This window comes from Rhodnius prolixus, unplaced genomic scaffold (assembly GCF_049639745.1).
Source record: "Rhodnius prolixus isolate KJV_2025 unplaced genomic scaffold, Rpr scaffold_2, whole genome shotgun sequence".
Taxonomy (NCBI): domain Eukaryota; kingdom Metazoa; phylum Arthropoda; class Insecta; order Hemiptera; family Reduviidae; genus Rhodnius; species Rhodnius prolixus.
In genome coordinates this window covers 47,959,103-47,974,251 of record NW_027411592.1, presented here as the reverse complement: position 1 = coordinate 47,974,251, position 15,149 = coordinate 47,959,103, and the positions used below count along the sequence as shown (strand labels likewise).

Genomic DNA, 15,149 nt, shown 5'->3' with positions numbered 1-15,149 from the left:
TGTCTTCCTGTATGGCACAATGATTAGTAACATACTTCGGCAATAACGACATGTACTTTGGCAGGCATCTGCTAAGGATAAAATCAGAGATATTATCCAGCATTTCGGACCTAACCAAATTTTCAATCAATGCTTCGGCACACTCTTCTTAAAGGGAAGAGGAGTTAAAAATGCAAAGTTTAGGACATGTCAAACATTATTTGCAGTCACACTAGAAATAATAAACAGAGATGAAGGTCAACCATATTTTGACATCCTCTAAAAGTTGAATTCAACTTCCAAAAGTTGTCTCATTTCTTCTTCAAATAAGCATAAAAACAAAAAAAAAAGTCTTGAAAGTTTGCCTAATTAGTGATACTAGACAATTAATACAAATAAATTATGAATTATAAAAAGAAAAAACTTGTAGAACGTCATTATACCAACTCATTCATAGCCATGATGAACTATTGCTTTCTAGCACCGAGGTCTAAAACGTCATTTTTTCTCATTTAAAAAGAAAAACAGTGATATCAGTAAGTAGTAAAAGAAAATACTAGAGTAGATATTCACCAAAAATATTTTGTATCTTAAGCTTTTATTTATTTCTAAGGGCAATTTCAGCACTTTAAAAAAAAAAATTACTGGATTTTTTTTAATAAAAGAAAACCAACAACAAAAAAAGGTTTATTATGACAATTATTGATTTATTAAAACGACAATAGAAAAAGCATTACTGATCATAGATTGTATAGTATCCATCATACTGTTATTAAAAATATTTGTTGAAATATTAAATGCACACCTTGTATTGTCGCTGATAATTTTGTCATAAGGATCGCTAATGAAAATATAATAATTTTAAGAGAACGCTTTATAACAAATACAACATGAAGTTCTATATTGATCCACAAAAGTTCTTACTTTTTCTTTTTAACTCTAAAATTGCAATAATTATGAAAATTTTTAATGTGGATAATGTAAAGCATTATCGACTGAGAATATTGAAATTGGCACTTATAAGAATAATCACAATAGAGTATAAACATTAAGTTTTCCTCTTCTGAAGTAAGGCTATAAATTATTGTTCTTAGTACAATAACAAATTGTTTGGGTATGATATATATTTTACAAAAACAAGATAATGTAATATATACTCAGGAAGTATTCTTACAGCGAATCAAATCTAAATTTTATTTATTGATTTTTGGCAGAGAAATTTTGTCAAATAAGCGCTTTTTATTTCTTACTTTTATTTATAAGTGCAAAAGACTGGGAAAGAATTCTATGCGGAAGTTCTGTGTTAGGGTCTAGTTGACTGCCCTTAGATTGTATCTCGCTATGAGACTGTACAGTTCACAACCTGGAGGATTGTGTAGACCCCATGCTACTAGTGCATGTAGGAGACTCAAGGCCATGGACCTCAGATGCTGCGCCCTATATTCAAAAAGTAAGATTAAAGCCATTAAAATGTAATTCTAGTAAAAAACAAAAAACATTAAATTTAGATTATTAATTATTTCGGTTTGTAGAACATTACTCAATAAAAGAAATTTTTATATTCCAAATATACATCCTTAGAAAAAAGGTTGAGAGTTAATATGCAAAATTAATGTAGTAATGTTCTCTCGTTATTCAAAACAGGTCTGTTTCAGGACCGTGAGCTATAAGAAGCTGCTAAGAACAGAAAATCCAAGAGCTGGCAACAGGATTTAACCCGGGATCTAAATGAAGAGTTACGAAATGATCTGTTTTTAGTTTAAGAGTATAGGACAAATTATGAGAAAATCAAGTGAAGAGAGGCATTAGTCAATAGGCGGCATATTGAAATATCGGTTGATATATTGTTACATAATACAGAAATGGTGGGGGAGTGTGGTGGATGAATAGAACTGGACAAGAACGTTTTTGGTAGATTTAAGTTAACAGGAGCTGGCGCATATTGTATTACGTGCTACGCTGAGTTATGATGGCTATCGCCTACGTTCAGAGACTACAAAACATATCCTCATGTACTTTTTTTAACTGCATTTGCAAGAAAGAGAAATGTGCAGTAGAACACATGTAAAGCAGATGCAGAATTTGAAAAAGTACACTGTGACCGCATAGTGTTTTTAACGTTGGTTATTTCCCAATGTTCAATATTGACCTTTCTTTTAGGTGAATCGCAATTATTTAGTACCATTAAGTAATGCTCAACATCTGTAATATTCCTGAGTTTGTTTTATTAATTTCAATATATTAATTTAATGAGAGAAAGTTTGTACAACTATTTCTATGAATAATAATTGCCTTCGTTTTCGTAATTTAATTTAGAAATTATTTAAATGTTTCCAAATTTTAAAAATATTTATTTCGTTCCCACCCATTTCCAGTATTCTCCTCCCAATAGTCATATAAGTCAGAAGTAATTATCATATATGGTTGTGTGCTAAACCAGAACTATAAATTCTTGACTTGAAACAAATGAAATTAAAAAATAATAATTATTTAAAATTAACTAACATAAAATAATTATCAAAATTATAACGTACAAATAAATTACGCTACTTCGTTTAAAGTCTGATTTTTGGAAAAATCGATTGAAAATAACTACACAAGATATATGAAAATAAAACACTTCAATATACATAAGTATTTAGTTAAATAAAAAAAATAAAAATTAATGAATTTATCTGAAGTAAAGAGAAAGTGAACGAAATTATAGTTTTGATAATACAATTTGTTTCAATAATTAATTTAATTATTGTAATATTTTTCTACATTTTTCCAATTAATCTCTGCTTTTCTACAATTGTAATCAACTGGTTTTAAAAATAAATTGCAAAACATCTTTAGAATTTAAGGAATTAAAAATAAAAAATAAAGGAAAATAATTAGACGTCTGAAAATATTTAAGAATTTATTTTAACCTAATCTTTTCCAACAAATTTTCAGAACAATGCGGTAACAATTTTTGTATTTTTCATTTTAGGAACCAATATGATTCAGTCGAGAAAATAAAACTTTAGGAACAGAATATAAATAAAAAAATATCCTTCTTTTCGTTTGTAGAGTTCTTCAATTATTTTATATAAAATAAAGATTATTTTTTCAGCCTCATAATTTACTGTTCACTTTAATTATAATTCACCTTCAGTAATCAAAACTATTATTACAACGTTTACAAATAAAAACGAGCACCAAGTTGTTGATGCTTTATATCTTACATAAAGTAAAAAATATTTTCTTACACTTAAATGGATAAAGTAATTTATGCAAATGATTGGGAAAATAAATTTGAAGTTTTTGATATACGAATTAGACTATGTACAAATAAAATGTATGTAACTGAACATAAAATTTTTTTTGAGCAAGAGGAAGGGAAAAACACAACCAAAACACTCCAAGAGCGATTAAATTTAAAATTAAATACATGTAAATTTTGTTATTAAGCATTTATTTTTGAAACGATGGTATTGTTGTTGAGATAAAGTGCTTATTCGATAAATAAAAATGTCTTCTTTATTTTATTTAAACAACTTTGTCCACTATCAACTCTACTCACCTGGATAGTTTAGTACAGTTAATCTAAAACAAAACATGCACAATTTACTGAAAAATGTTTCCCACTGTTATATCATTATAGGATTAATAAAATAAAATTCCAGTAAATTATATTTGATTTTCAGCAATACTCGAAAATGGTGAGGGGGTCTAGAAATGGTGGAAAAGTTATTTAAAGAAAATAAAGGAGACTGAAAACGTTTTTTATTGGAGAAAACCTTATCGTTACTAGAGAAATGATTTTCAGACACCAAGAAACAATTTGAGCTGTAGAATTTCAAAGCCACTTCTTTATTACAGTACTATTTATTTGTTAATCTTATTTTATTTCATAAGGATAAAAATTCATCACTTTTTTTTTAAGAATTCAAATATTTTTCTACATCTACGTCTAAAAATTTGTTTAATTTAACTTAAATACAGAAAACTCCTTACACACTTATCAGGATATTGCAGAGGCAGTCAATGTTTGTTTAGCTCTTAATATACACCAATATATTAATGACGTATATCTGTACCTCGGAAGGAAAAGGCACCATGTCACAAAAAGTAAATTTTACAGGGGAGCCAAATAAAGATATTTTTCCAAATTCATTTTTTGTTCCACTTTTCCGGTTATACTCTTTCCTGTACTTCTCACCGTAATTATTACAGTTGGTATGGCCACTTAACCTCCCATATTTTAAAATATTTTATTTAGATCTCCATTGTGAAAAAAATTTATGTCCATGTAGTGCCTTTTACCCTTAAGCAATGAAGTATCATAGCGCTTTTTAAAAATACATAAATCGCTTAATAGTAAACATAGGTCATAGTGCTTTACACCTGTAGAAAGAGCAACAAAAAATTTGTAAAATGATGCCAAAATCTGAAAATTGGAAAAAATGGACATGGTGCCTTTTCCTTCCGAGGTACAGATATAGATATCCAAAAATATTTTAATCAAAAGTAATATAATTTGAAAAGTTTAAAGTCGCAATTTAGCAATTATTCTAGTTAAATGTAATTCTTGGGGAATAATAATAATAATAATTGTAAATTTGCAAGTAGAATATTATTCACAAATACAATTATTCCATTTCATTTTGTGGCGTCTTTATTTGTGAGAAATTGTAAATTCAGAAAAATCATGTTATATCAACTTTATTTATTATCGTGAAGATCAGAAATCGGGAATTAAAAATATTTATGTAAAACCGACAAAATTAAAAACATTGATAACAATAAAATTTTGATATCTTCTTTTTTACACCTTGAATCAGTTTATCAAATGATTCTACATTATCATTCAATTAAACATAATTAATACCCACCCATGAAAGATTATCTTATTTAACATTTTTAAAAAAACTAAAAGCTATGTTAAAACTCATAAAAACTGAGGGACTTATTGAACCAAGCTCCATCTTGTTTAATAGACTTAAATAATGATAAATAATTTTTATTTAGACAACCTTTTTTACTAACTTGATCTAGCAAACTATGAGCTCTACGCATCTCGTCGATTTAGTATAAAAATATACCAATTTAGTAGCCAAATGTTAATGAACAGCAATAAAATTCTCGTAAAATTTTAGTAGTAGTAGAACTTGTAAAGTAATTCTAGTAGAACTTTCTCTCTTACTCGTTTATTTGTGTTGCAATTAGCGCAATGGCGCTATAAGTAAACATATTTGTATCCATTGAGAAGGGAAACACGTATTTTTCATCAGATCTATAATTTGATAGTTCTAAATAAAATATGCCGTTAGCATTGATTATAGTGTTAACCTTCTTATAAGTTTAGACGACGACTTTAAACAAGAAATCATTGCTTTTAACATTAAATTAAGATAAAGCGATTTAATAATTAAACATTCGCAAGATCCAAAGCAAGGTCCAAGAGTTGAAAAAAAAGTGCTAAGGAAGATTTGAATCCAATATACACAACCAGCCAGCGAGTTCCAACAATGGTTTGCACAAACACTCACTATACATCTTTTTTGATTTGAGCTTAGTTCTTTAGTAACAGTTTCCAACTATTTTGATTTCATGCAATCAAAATTGCAAGTTAGATTTGAATACGTCTACTAAATTGATATATTTTTACTATTGTCTTTTTGCAATGTACTAGGTTAATCTCCAACAAGCAGTCTTTCCAGTCTTTCCCTAAAAAACTCTTGACACTACTTCACTTTTGGCTTGAACTTCATATCATTGAAATAAATTTAATTTACAAATCAAATACTAAATTCCTAAAAATGTCAAAAAGCCTAATTTATCACAATCAACTACTAAAAATATATAGATTTTGATAAATACATTGAAATAATTTCGAATACAATACTAAAAATTAATTACACTTCATTTTACACTCTCGAATAAATCAGTCACACAAACATTATCAAACTGTGTAAGTGTGCCACATAAATAAAAATAAAATAATATACAATAAATAATTCATATAAAGAGGCGCTAATGACTACAGTTGTCAAGGGCCAAAAAAAAATGTAATCAAAAATAAATAAATAATTCATAGACTTTTTTAAAAAATATACTGAAAATCATATTCATTCTAAAAATTTCGCACAATTTTTTACTCGAAGTAGGAAGTATTAAGTTCACAGTCAGGGAATAATAAATTTCAGGTACAGAACAATGAACTGATATTAACCCATCCTTGGTTTGCGGGTTTTTATCAATACGAATTAACTACCAATTAATAATTAATACAGCCTAAAGAAACATTTTATGAAAAAACTATCAAATCAATTCCATTTATGATTGCTTCGTCTTTTTACTAATTAATTTTTTTTTTTTCAAGGTCTTTTACAATTCTCAAAATAATTTTCACTAATTAACAAAAAAAAATTTTTTTTTAAATATTGTTTTTACTTTATATTTATATAGGGCGGAATTATTTTGATTTTTTCGTTTTCTTATATATAAACTTCGGAAGATAACAATTAACACTCATTGTTGTTAGTTGACTATTCTTAGAATTGGTTCGGTAACCATTTTATCTCTAGTAGCGTGGTATGCTTCTCTTTCTTTGTCTGGAAATTTCGTTGGTAGATTTGGTGAATGTAAATTCACTTTGGCAGAATATAAGACACCACCAATGTCTACTTCATAATTCCCTGAGAGTACGTAGTCATTAGTGACCCTTTGAGCCTTTCCAGTATCGTCAAATTTTTGTATGAATCCAAGGCATACCTGTTAAGAAAGATGATAACTATTAAATTAAAAATATGAAAAAACAGAATGGTTTTAAGATGACAATACGTGTTACTTAGGTTGAACTAGGTTTTCTAGCAATAAGGCATACGAAAATAGTTTTTATACATAATTGACGCCTATTAACAGTTTTCTACTACATAGGAATCGAACATTACAGAGTCGACATTTTTTTAAAACCAGTATCTCGCTGTTTTGTCTGCGAGGAGTTGTTCTCTTCATATTTGAGTCCCAAAAATGGATCGGGAAAATGGTGGAAAAAACCTGCTAAGTCACTTGCAACCTTTCACTGGCAATCTATTATGGTGTCGGATAGAATCAATGCCCCAAGCTGATTGCCTTGCAAAAGCAAGTTTTTGTATTCGAAGCTGCCAGTGTGATTACTTTTCATTTAATGTGGACCTTCATCTCATTATCTATTTATTAACACCACTCATATGCATCAGTGTACAACACCAGTTGGACTTTTTTTAGAACGGATATTTGCTTCTTTTTTTTCCAAAACTTCATACTGCTTTCTCAGACCTAATTCTTAATGCAAAATGCATTACACTATTACTTCTGACGTGCGTACTGTTTGTTCCATTTTATACAGCTTTGATTGCCGATCGTTCAATACTATGAACAACACAATGTGCAATACCATAAAATACAACATAATATTATACAACACAATGTACACTTCCTCAGTGTATTCGTTAGTGGTTGCATTTTTGGGCCAACCTTTACATACAAGATCTTCAGAAGTGTTGCCACAATTGAATTCAGTGTCCCAAGTCTTTTCTACAGAAAAACAAGAGGAAGAATCCTTATAAATATTCAATTTAAAAGATGGGAAAGTCACCATACTGCGGGCTTGCATGCAAGGACAGAAAAGAACATTGAAGAAGTTCTAGAAGTTGCGGTTCCATTTTCTACATTGATTGAGATCAACTCAACTTGATTGAGATCAGCGATTAGTGCTCTAATACTCTACCGCCAACAGCTCGAGTCGTCAAACGAAACTTGAAGCCGGTGCTCTAATGATTACCATAATGAATTTACCAAAATGAAACCAACAGAAGACCAATGGTAGATTCATTATCGGGAGATGGCTAAAACATCGTTTGTCATCATCTGACAGAACAAATCCTGATTGATCTTGTTGAATGAATAATAGAATATTGATTCACAGATGAAATCAGATGGATTATTAATTCGACGCCAAGAAGACTTTTTAGACAGATGACGTTATAACCTCAAATAGAAATAGAACCGTGAATAAATCATCGATACATTTTTATTTCAAATGAATGATTGATTGTTGAAATGTAGATGGCTTTGATTTCCAACCACTTGTATAATACTCAACGAATCGAATTTCTGATCACTTGTAACAGCAATTTTAATGTTTTTTGTTCTTGCTTTTGTTTTTTGTTGTTTTTCCCTCCCCCCTCCCACAAGATATGTACACATACCGAACAAACCTACTCACTATTAACTCTAATAACACAATTTTGACGAAGCAATTAAGAAAAAAGCTTAGCTTTTAGCGTTTTCAGCAATATCTGTTGAGTATGGGCCAAAGGTTAAATTTACTAATAAATTACTTTAAAAAATTAATACCTGTTGCTTAAAAGTAAAGCCATAAGCGGTGGTTGTTGTAGCACCGACATACCTCCCGTCTCTGTAAATTGGTTCACCTCCCCAAGACCAAAGTTCTGTATCTTCGTTGTGGTCATTCAATAACAACTGTATATACATCCTTTTCACACCTTCTTCACGTTGTCTTAGTAGTGCATCCCGACCAATAAATTCACCTTTCTACAGAAAATTTTCCGAGTTAAATAAGGCAAAAATGTTTACCACTAAGAAGTTTACTTATGGATTAGAATTAAAAATTAACTATAAATATTTGATATATGAAAAATTTAAAATTTTATTTAGATTTTTAGACTGTAAAACGCTTCTTGAAACCCAAAAAATGTTCGTTTCATCAAAAGAATTGTAATTCTGGACGTGAAAACTCATTTCCGACAATTAGAACAAATAATATCAATAGACCTCCAAAGAGAACCATTTGAAAAATAAGAGTTACTGTGAACATGTTGGTCCTAGCGGGCATCAGTAATTTTTAACTTATTCTTACAAGTCGAGCGTTTACATTCCACTCAACACTCCGTTTTTGCTGCAAAATATATTTCCCTTTTTTAAATCGAAAAAGAGTATTTCTTTAGATATCAACGCATGGCCGCAAATGAACCATCGAACGCCCTTAATAATCATCGGGTTCAATGGAACTTAAGCTTCAACAAAATGAAACCTATATTTCGAAGATTAAATAAGGTAGGCGAGTAAAAAATATTTTTCCATAAATATTTCAATAAAAAATACTTGTACTTACATCAAATTTTACTCTCCATGTCCTGCCACACTCCAAAGGTGTTGTTGTAGTGTCTAAATCTTGTCCCCAAAATGCATAAAATTTTTCTACCCTCAATGCCCTCATTGCATAGTATCCAAAATGTTTTAATCCGTATTTCTCTCCAGCTTCAGTTATCTTATTATAAACATGTAAAGCTAACTGTAAACAATATTAGAAATTAATATCAAAACAATGCAAACAAAAAAATAATAAGAGATACAAAATTGTTAAAAAGATTACTCTTACCTCATTTGGAATATAAAGGACATACCCAAGTTCTCCAGTATGTGTTAAGTTCATTGCCCTAATTCCATTTGCAAAACCTACATCTAATTCCTGCAATAAAGCGAATTAAAATCCTCCAAATACTTTTCCATTAAAATGTTTATAAAACTTTTATCACTAACCTTATATGTAAAAAAAGGAAAATGTTTTGGGCTAAGATCTTGTTCGGTAAGCTCTGAAAGCAAGGATCTTGTCAAAGGGCCCATTAAACAAATGGCAGTGTACATTGAAGTCACATCCGCTAGTGATACCGAACCATCTTTTGGCAAATGTTTTTGAATCCAAACTTTACATCTTGTTTGTTGAATAGTCGGTGCTATCATCATATAACTGCAGTCAAATAATTTAATTCAAAATTCAAAATTAACTAAATCAATTAAAAAAATAAATAAATAAAAATAGAAGTGGTTCAAAATATGTCAACTATGCAGCTCTTTATGTTAGAAATCAAAAATTAAATTATTGTTTAAAAAATTGTCATTCGAAGAGTTTTAACTATCCCAATTATTTGAGAAATAATTAATATAATTTGGATCTATGATAGTATTTAATTCTTTATAGCGAAATACGTGTTGTGAACATCAATATAATTTGGTACTTCTTTTTAGTAACAGTTATAATTTCAAAAAAGTTAAAAAAGGGTGGAACAAGTTTCTATAACGCTACAAGTAGAAACTGCTCTTCTAATTTAATTTGTGCCTTTAAAACTAACAGACAAAGTAACTATAACCAGCTTGGAGTCTTGTAGATAGGTGTTTAGGGTTTCAGTGTAAGCACTACTCGTTTTGTTAGACTGAAGTAACCAGTTTTTTTCCCCTGAATAAGTAGCTGATTCACACTGTCATTTGGAAACTAGGAAGCAATATCATAATGTGCAACAGTCATAAAGGAATTTGTCAACTCCTACGTCAGAAATCGCTAGTCTATATTGGCCAGATACAGACATTGCGATAGTGATGCATTTCTTTTAATTATCCGTGCTCTTAATTTGTTCCTTCAAAACAGTTACTCTAAATAAAAGGAATTGGAAATCTCTCCTCAGTCACATCACGGCTACCTCGAGTACAGCTCAGACTCACACTAACATTATTTTTCAATTCTCAATATTTTAGGTATACATTAGGCGTATTTTAGGACTGTTAACAGTAATTAAGTTGGCGGCTATTTAGTTCATAAATAAAACATATCTTTTGATAGAGAGATGTATCGAGATCTTTTGGGGAACCCGGAATAATGCATGGGGAGACTTATGAAATTCATAATTCAGTTTTTGAAATAAACAAATTTTCATGGAGTGGAAAAAAAAAGTTGAAGGCTTGATTTGTTCTTATTCTCACATGGATCCCTGTTCCTTCCTTCACATTCCGGAAGGGTAATGTGAATATCTCGCAAATATTTACAATAACGCATTTTTCTATCCAATCTGAAGATTTCCGTGTAATTGTTTCCAGCAAAAAGTCTCTTTGAAACCTACTTCCTACTTCTTTCTCTAAATATTATCACAGTAAAAAATGGAAAATGCCTATCTAAAGCGCAATGTCCAAGGAAAGCCAAGCGATGTTTCATTTATAAAACTAAGATCAGAAATATTTGTTTTTCGCAAGATGATATATTGAAAAGAACATTATTTACTCACTGATTGTGTGCCAATCTTATTAAGCTGCAGTCATTTTCGTAACCACCTGCTTCATTCTGCATGCCCGTGTGAATAATGCTACCAACAGGAACATCCACATCATTACTGCACAAGTATTGCAGAGCCTTTACAACTTCGTCGTTTTTAGACTATGTTATAAAACAAAAATATATATATTTATATGCATTTATAAAATTTATCATCTCGTAACATAATTATAAAAAAATCAAAAAACACAAATCTCAGCAAAAAAAAAAAAAACATGCATTTCGTTTTAAATTTTATTTTTAAAAAACACAAATGTAACGTACACAAATCAAAATGGGGGAAAACTCTTACAAGGACTGTGTTGCACTTTTCAAAGTAAACATAAATTATAAACTGTAGAATATAATAAAAAAAAGGCGTCTAAAAACTTTAGATGTTGAAAAACCCAAATAAAAGTAAAGCTTACTTTGATAGATAAAAGTATTTGCTCTGAACTATTTGTAAATTAACTAAATTTTTGAAAATACTGACCCAAATTTCTACTTTTGTAAAAGAAGAATAATCACTCAGACCAACAGATTCTCTACATGCTTCATATTCTGAGGCAACGCATTGAAACCATGGAGGTTTACCAAATGTATTTGTACAAGCAATTCTAAAAGGTGTCCCTCCATCATAAACATCTGTGCAAGTATTAAATTCTGTACAACAAATGAAACATTTGTAGTATTATTCAATACATTTTTATCTCAATTGACTGAAGAATTACCTGTTGGTTCAAACCAAGCAGGGCGTTCATATCCCATTACCTGTCCAAATACAGCGCCAGCTTCTCTTAGTTTAGGATATATTGGAGACATTCGAAGGTTTCTGCCAGTTTTAAATTCATTCATTGGATACATTAATCCATAATGCAATCCTATAAACAGAAAAGGTTTTCTAGTCTTTACTGAAGAAAATATGGTTTTCTTTCTTACTAATCATTAGAATTTTTTTCAGTTATCCAATCTTTATTCAATATTCAACTCTTAATATATGCTCACCCGGTACTTCACTGACCCTTTCTTTCAGGAACTTAATGTTATTATGTAATCCGAGAAATCGACTGATATCTATTTCATACATATCGTAAGAAGTTGTTTTAGTCGCAACAAGCTCAGCTACAGCTTTACCTACACCTCCCGCGGCTGCTATTCCAACTGTTTTCATACCAGCTGCCACATAATAATTTTCCATCTAAAAACAGAACACTCTTACATTTTGTTAAAATTGGATAAAAACAAAAACTCTTGAAGAAGTATATATAAAATACGAATTGTTTTCTTTAAAGCAAAACATCAAAAATCCTTTAACCTCAGGAGATTCACCCACAAGCCATTTGCAATCGGGTGAAAAAGCTTCTGGCGCATTAGTCAACTTGTTCGCCGTGCAGTCACCCAAAGATGGGACTCTGGTTAACAACTGTTCTAAGAGTATATGAAAATGGTCCCAATCTTCAGGCAATTGTCTTTCAGCTTGTGTACCTAAAAATGAAAATATTTTCCTAAAACTATTGACTTAATGAAAAAAGTGATTTTCATTTTATTTGCATATAATTAAACTACATATGCGTGGAAAGTTTCCATCTTCATAAGCGGGTTTAGCAACCGGTTCAAATCCTCCAGCTACTATACAACCGTCATATTCTCTAAAGTAAATGTGTCCATCTTGATCCCTTACCACTTTCATGTAACAAAAAAATAATTTATAATCAGCACTACAAAACAGTATAAATAATGAAAAACACATAAACAGATAATTCTCAAATACTGAAGTCATTTCAATTTCAAATAAAAGTAAAAATAAGTAACAATTAGTATAATAATTTTAAGAGACCTGGAGTCATTGGATCAATGCCAGGAATAGGCTTAGTTTGCAGATAATAGTGTTCTACTGGATGTAAAGGAATTTTCACAGGTGGATCACTTTTCATTCCGAGATGTCGAGCCCAAAATCCAGCACAGTTAACAAACGCTTTGCATTCAATATTTCCACGAGTTGTTTCAACAGATTTTACTTTCCCGCCAGAAGATCTAACTCTTTCTACAGTGCACATCTCATACACTTGAACACCTTTGGATACGTAAATAAATAATTAATAAAATAAAACTTATACTATTAATTTATTATAATTCTTAATTTCATATAAATTATAAATTCATTATGAATTTTTAAATTATTATAAAAGAGAATTAAAAGAAGATATCGTTCACACTCCTTAGGAGGGAAAGATTTGGTCAAAACTCGAATTTAATTTGGAGAAAGTGAAGGCCAAGGTCGCCTATTCCCGAAATATGCATGATATATTGACACACTGCTCCAAATACAGGAGCAAGACTTCAACATTTTTTTTTATTTAATTTTTTACCATCTCATTTTCCAAGATAATAACAACTCATTACTAATTCTTTAAAATATTACTTTTTTTTACTAGCAAAAACATATAAGATATAAAAAAATGGTTTTAGGTTATTGATTTAAAAATATATTTTTTTTATATCTCGGTTGTAACCCAATATTTTTTGTAATTCTATTAAATATATACAAATACTAAATAATAAAACACTAATGTTTTAGGTGACCTTCTGGCAATTATTTACAAAACTGAAGGTCTAATAAGAAAACGCTTTACATGAAATGCGTGATAGAAGCAATTATATCAAAAGTCAACCCAGACCTTGATAAAATGGTTGATATGCACATAAGAGCCTATTACATAACTACATCATTGACGCGTCAATGCAATCGTGATCAGTAGTGCTAAAATATTTTTTTTTTTACGATTTAAACTTTCATTACAAAGATCTTATGTTTACGGGCAATTATACATTATTACAGTGATACATCGTTTTAAAAAATAATACAATATTTGAACCTTTATCAATTGCGGATTTAAGAAGTGAATGGCATAATTTGTATGGATCTCCAACGCCATCTCCAGGTATCCACAAACCACCTTTAATATCATCTATGGAAATAAGAGGGCATAATTGTTTGGCTTCAAGTGGTGTAACCAATTTACATTCAATATTCCATGACCTGTTGGCACAAGCATTAATTGAATCTAATTCCTAAAAATCATTTACCAACAAAAACGTTTCGTATTATTTTATACACAGTTGTTGCTATCAGAACTTTTGATTGAAATTTAAATTCCTTACACTGATAATGCTTTCATTCTCCTGAAAACGGTCATTCTATCGTTTGTTCGGGCTAGGCATAGACTACCACACTGTTTCCATCCCGTATGAAGCCCTTGGGATTCCAACTCTTTGAAGAGTTCCATCGAAGTTTGGCAGAGTCTTACTTGAGCTAAGGTAGGTTTGAAAACCCCAACAAGACCCGAAGTATTCCATGTTGGCGCCCCACCAAGCCTTCAAAATTAGCAAAGATTTTATGTTAAAACAAAAATATAGAAGAGTACCTTGAAAAAGGATTAACATAGTTGATGTTACCTGGCTTGTTCGAGAAGTATAGTTTTTTCTCCCCATCCTAGTTGAGCTAAATGATAAGCAACTGAAGCTCCAATTACTCCTCCACCACATATCACAACAGTTGATTCTCTAGGCAAAAAGTCTTGGTCTGATCTAATTTTTAAATCCGAAAAGTCAACAAATGCGGTGGCCGTCTGGGATAAGGAGCGGCAATTCATTAAACATGCGAGAAAACTGTGGTTTTTTTGTTTAGAAATAATTCTCAGCAGCATGATAGATATCAATAGAATCTTGACAGATACTTGAAATCACTAAAAGAATTCAATACTTTTTATGTACACTTCACTCGCTATTGTATTTGATAATGTAACAGGATCTGGTGCACTTTAAAATAAATAATAATAAACTTCGCATTTTATATATTTTTAAATAAAATCTAGTTATTCCTATCACAACACGCAATAAGCCGCTGGCTTACTGGTCGAATTGAAATTGACTACAAATAAAACCTACTTTCCTGTTATCCCCACGCAACATACGACCTTGTCCACCAATCAGGAAAGTTGAACACAAGTTTGAAAATAGACATTCTTAAAATTATAAATAGAATAATTTTATTTAA

At 30.2% G+C, this 15,149-nt stretch overlaps 1 protein-coding gene across 2 annotated transcripts; it reads right to left on the bottom strand.

The window, feature by feature from the left end:
• Positions 1-2,868: 2,868 nt before the first annotated feature.
• On the bottom strand, positions 2,869-15,149 carry LOC141449791 (pyruvate dehydrogenase phosphatase regulatory subunit, mitochondrial). 2 transcript variants are annotated; one of them, XM_074119570.1, is made up of 15 exons: positions 14,549-15,149; positions 14,255-14,467; positions 13,969-14,132; positions 12,930-13,166; positions 12,659-12,775; positions 12,408-12,577; positions 12,098-12,290; positions 11,824-11,973; positions 11,586-11,737; positions 11,067-11,215; positions 9,553-9,760; positions 9,392-9,481; positions 9,125-9,304; positions 8,347-8,544; positions 2,869-6,720 (listed from the first exon to the last, which is right to left on the bottom strand). In XM_074119570.1, the coding sequence occupies exons 1-15, from the start codon at positions 14,797-14,799 to the stop codon at positions 6,487-6,489; spliced, it is 2,706 nt and encodes a 901-aa protein (XP_073975671.1). In that variant the 5' UTR covers positions 14,800-15,149; the 3' UTR covers positions 2,869-6,486. The 2 variants fall into 2 exon arrangements, with proteins under 2 accessions (XP_073975671.1, XP_073975670.1); XM_074119569.1 differs by having other exon boundaries at positions 11,586-11,755; positions 14,549-15,146.

Excerpts from the sequence above, each read along its gene's own strand:
- LOC141449791 (XM_074119569.1), bottom strand. The coding sequence starts at position 14,799 with ATGCTGCTGAGAATTATTTCTAAACAAAAAAACCACAGTTTTCTCGCA. Across the intron at positions 13,167-13,968 it reads TAAATCCGCAATTGATAAAG|GTGTTCAAGTGTATGAGATG; the intron begins GTTCAAATATTG and ends ACGTATCCAAAG. Across the intron at positions 12,291-12,407 it reads TTGTGGGTGAATCTCCTGAG|ATGGAAAATTATTATGTGGC; the intron begins GTTAAAGGATTT and ends TTCTGTTTTTAG.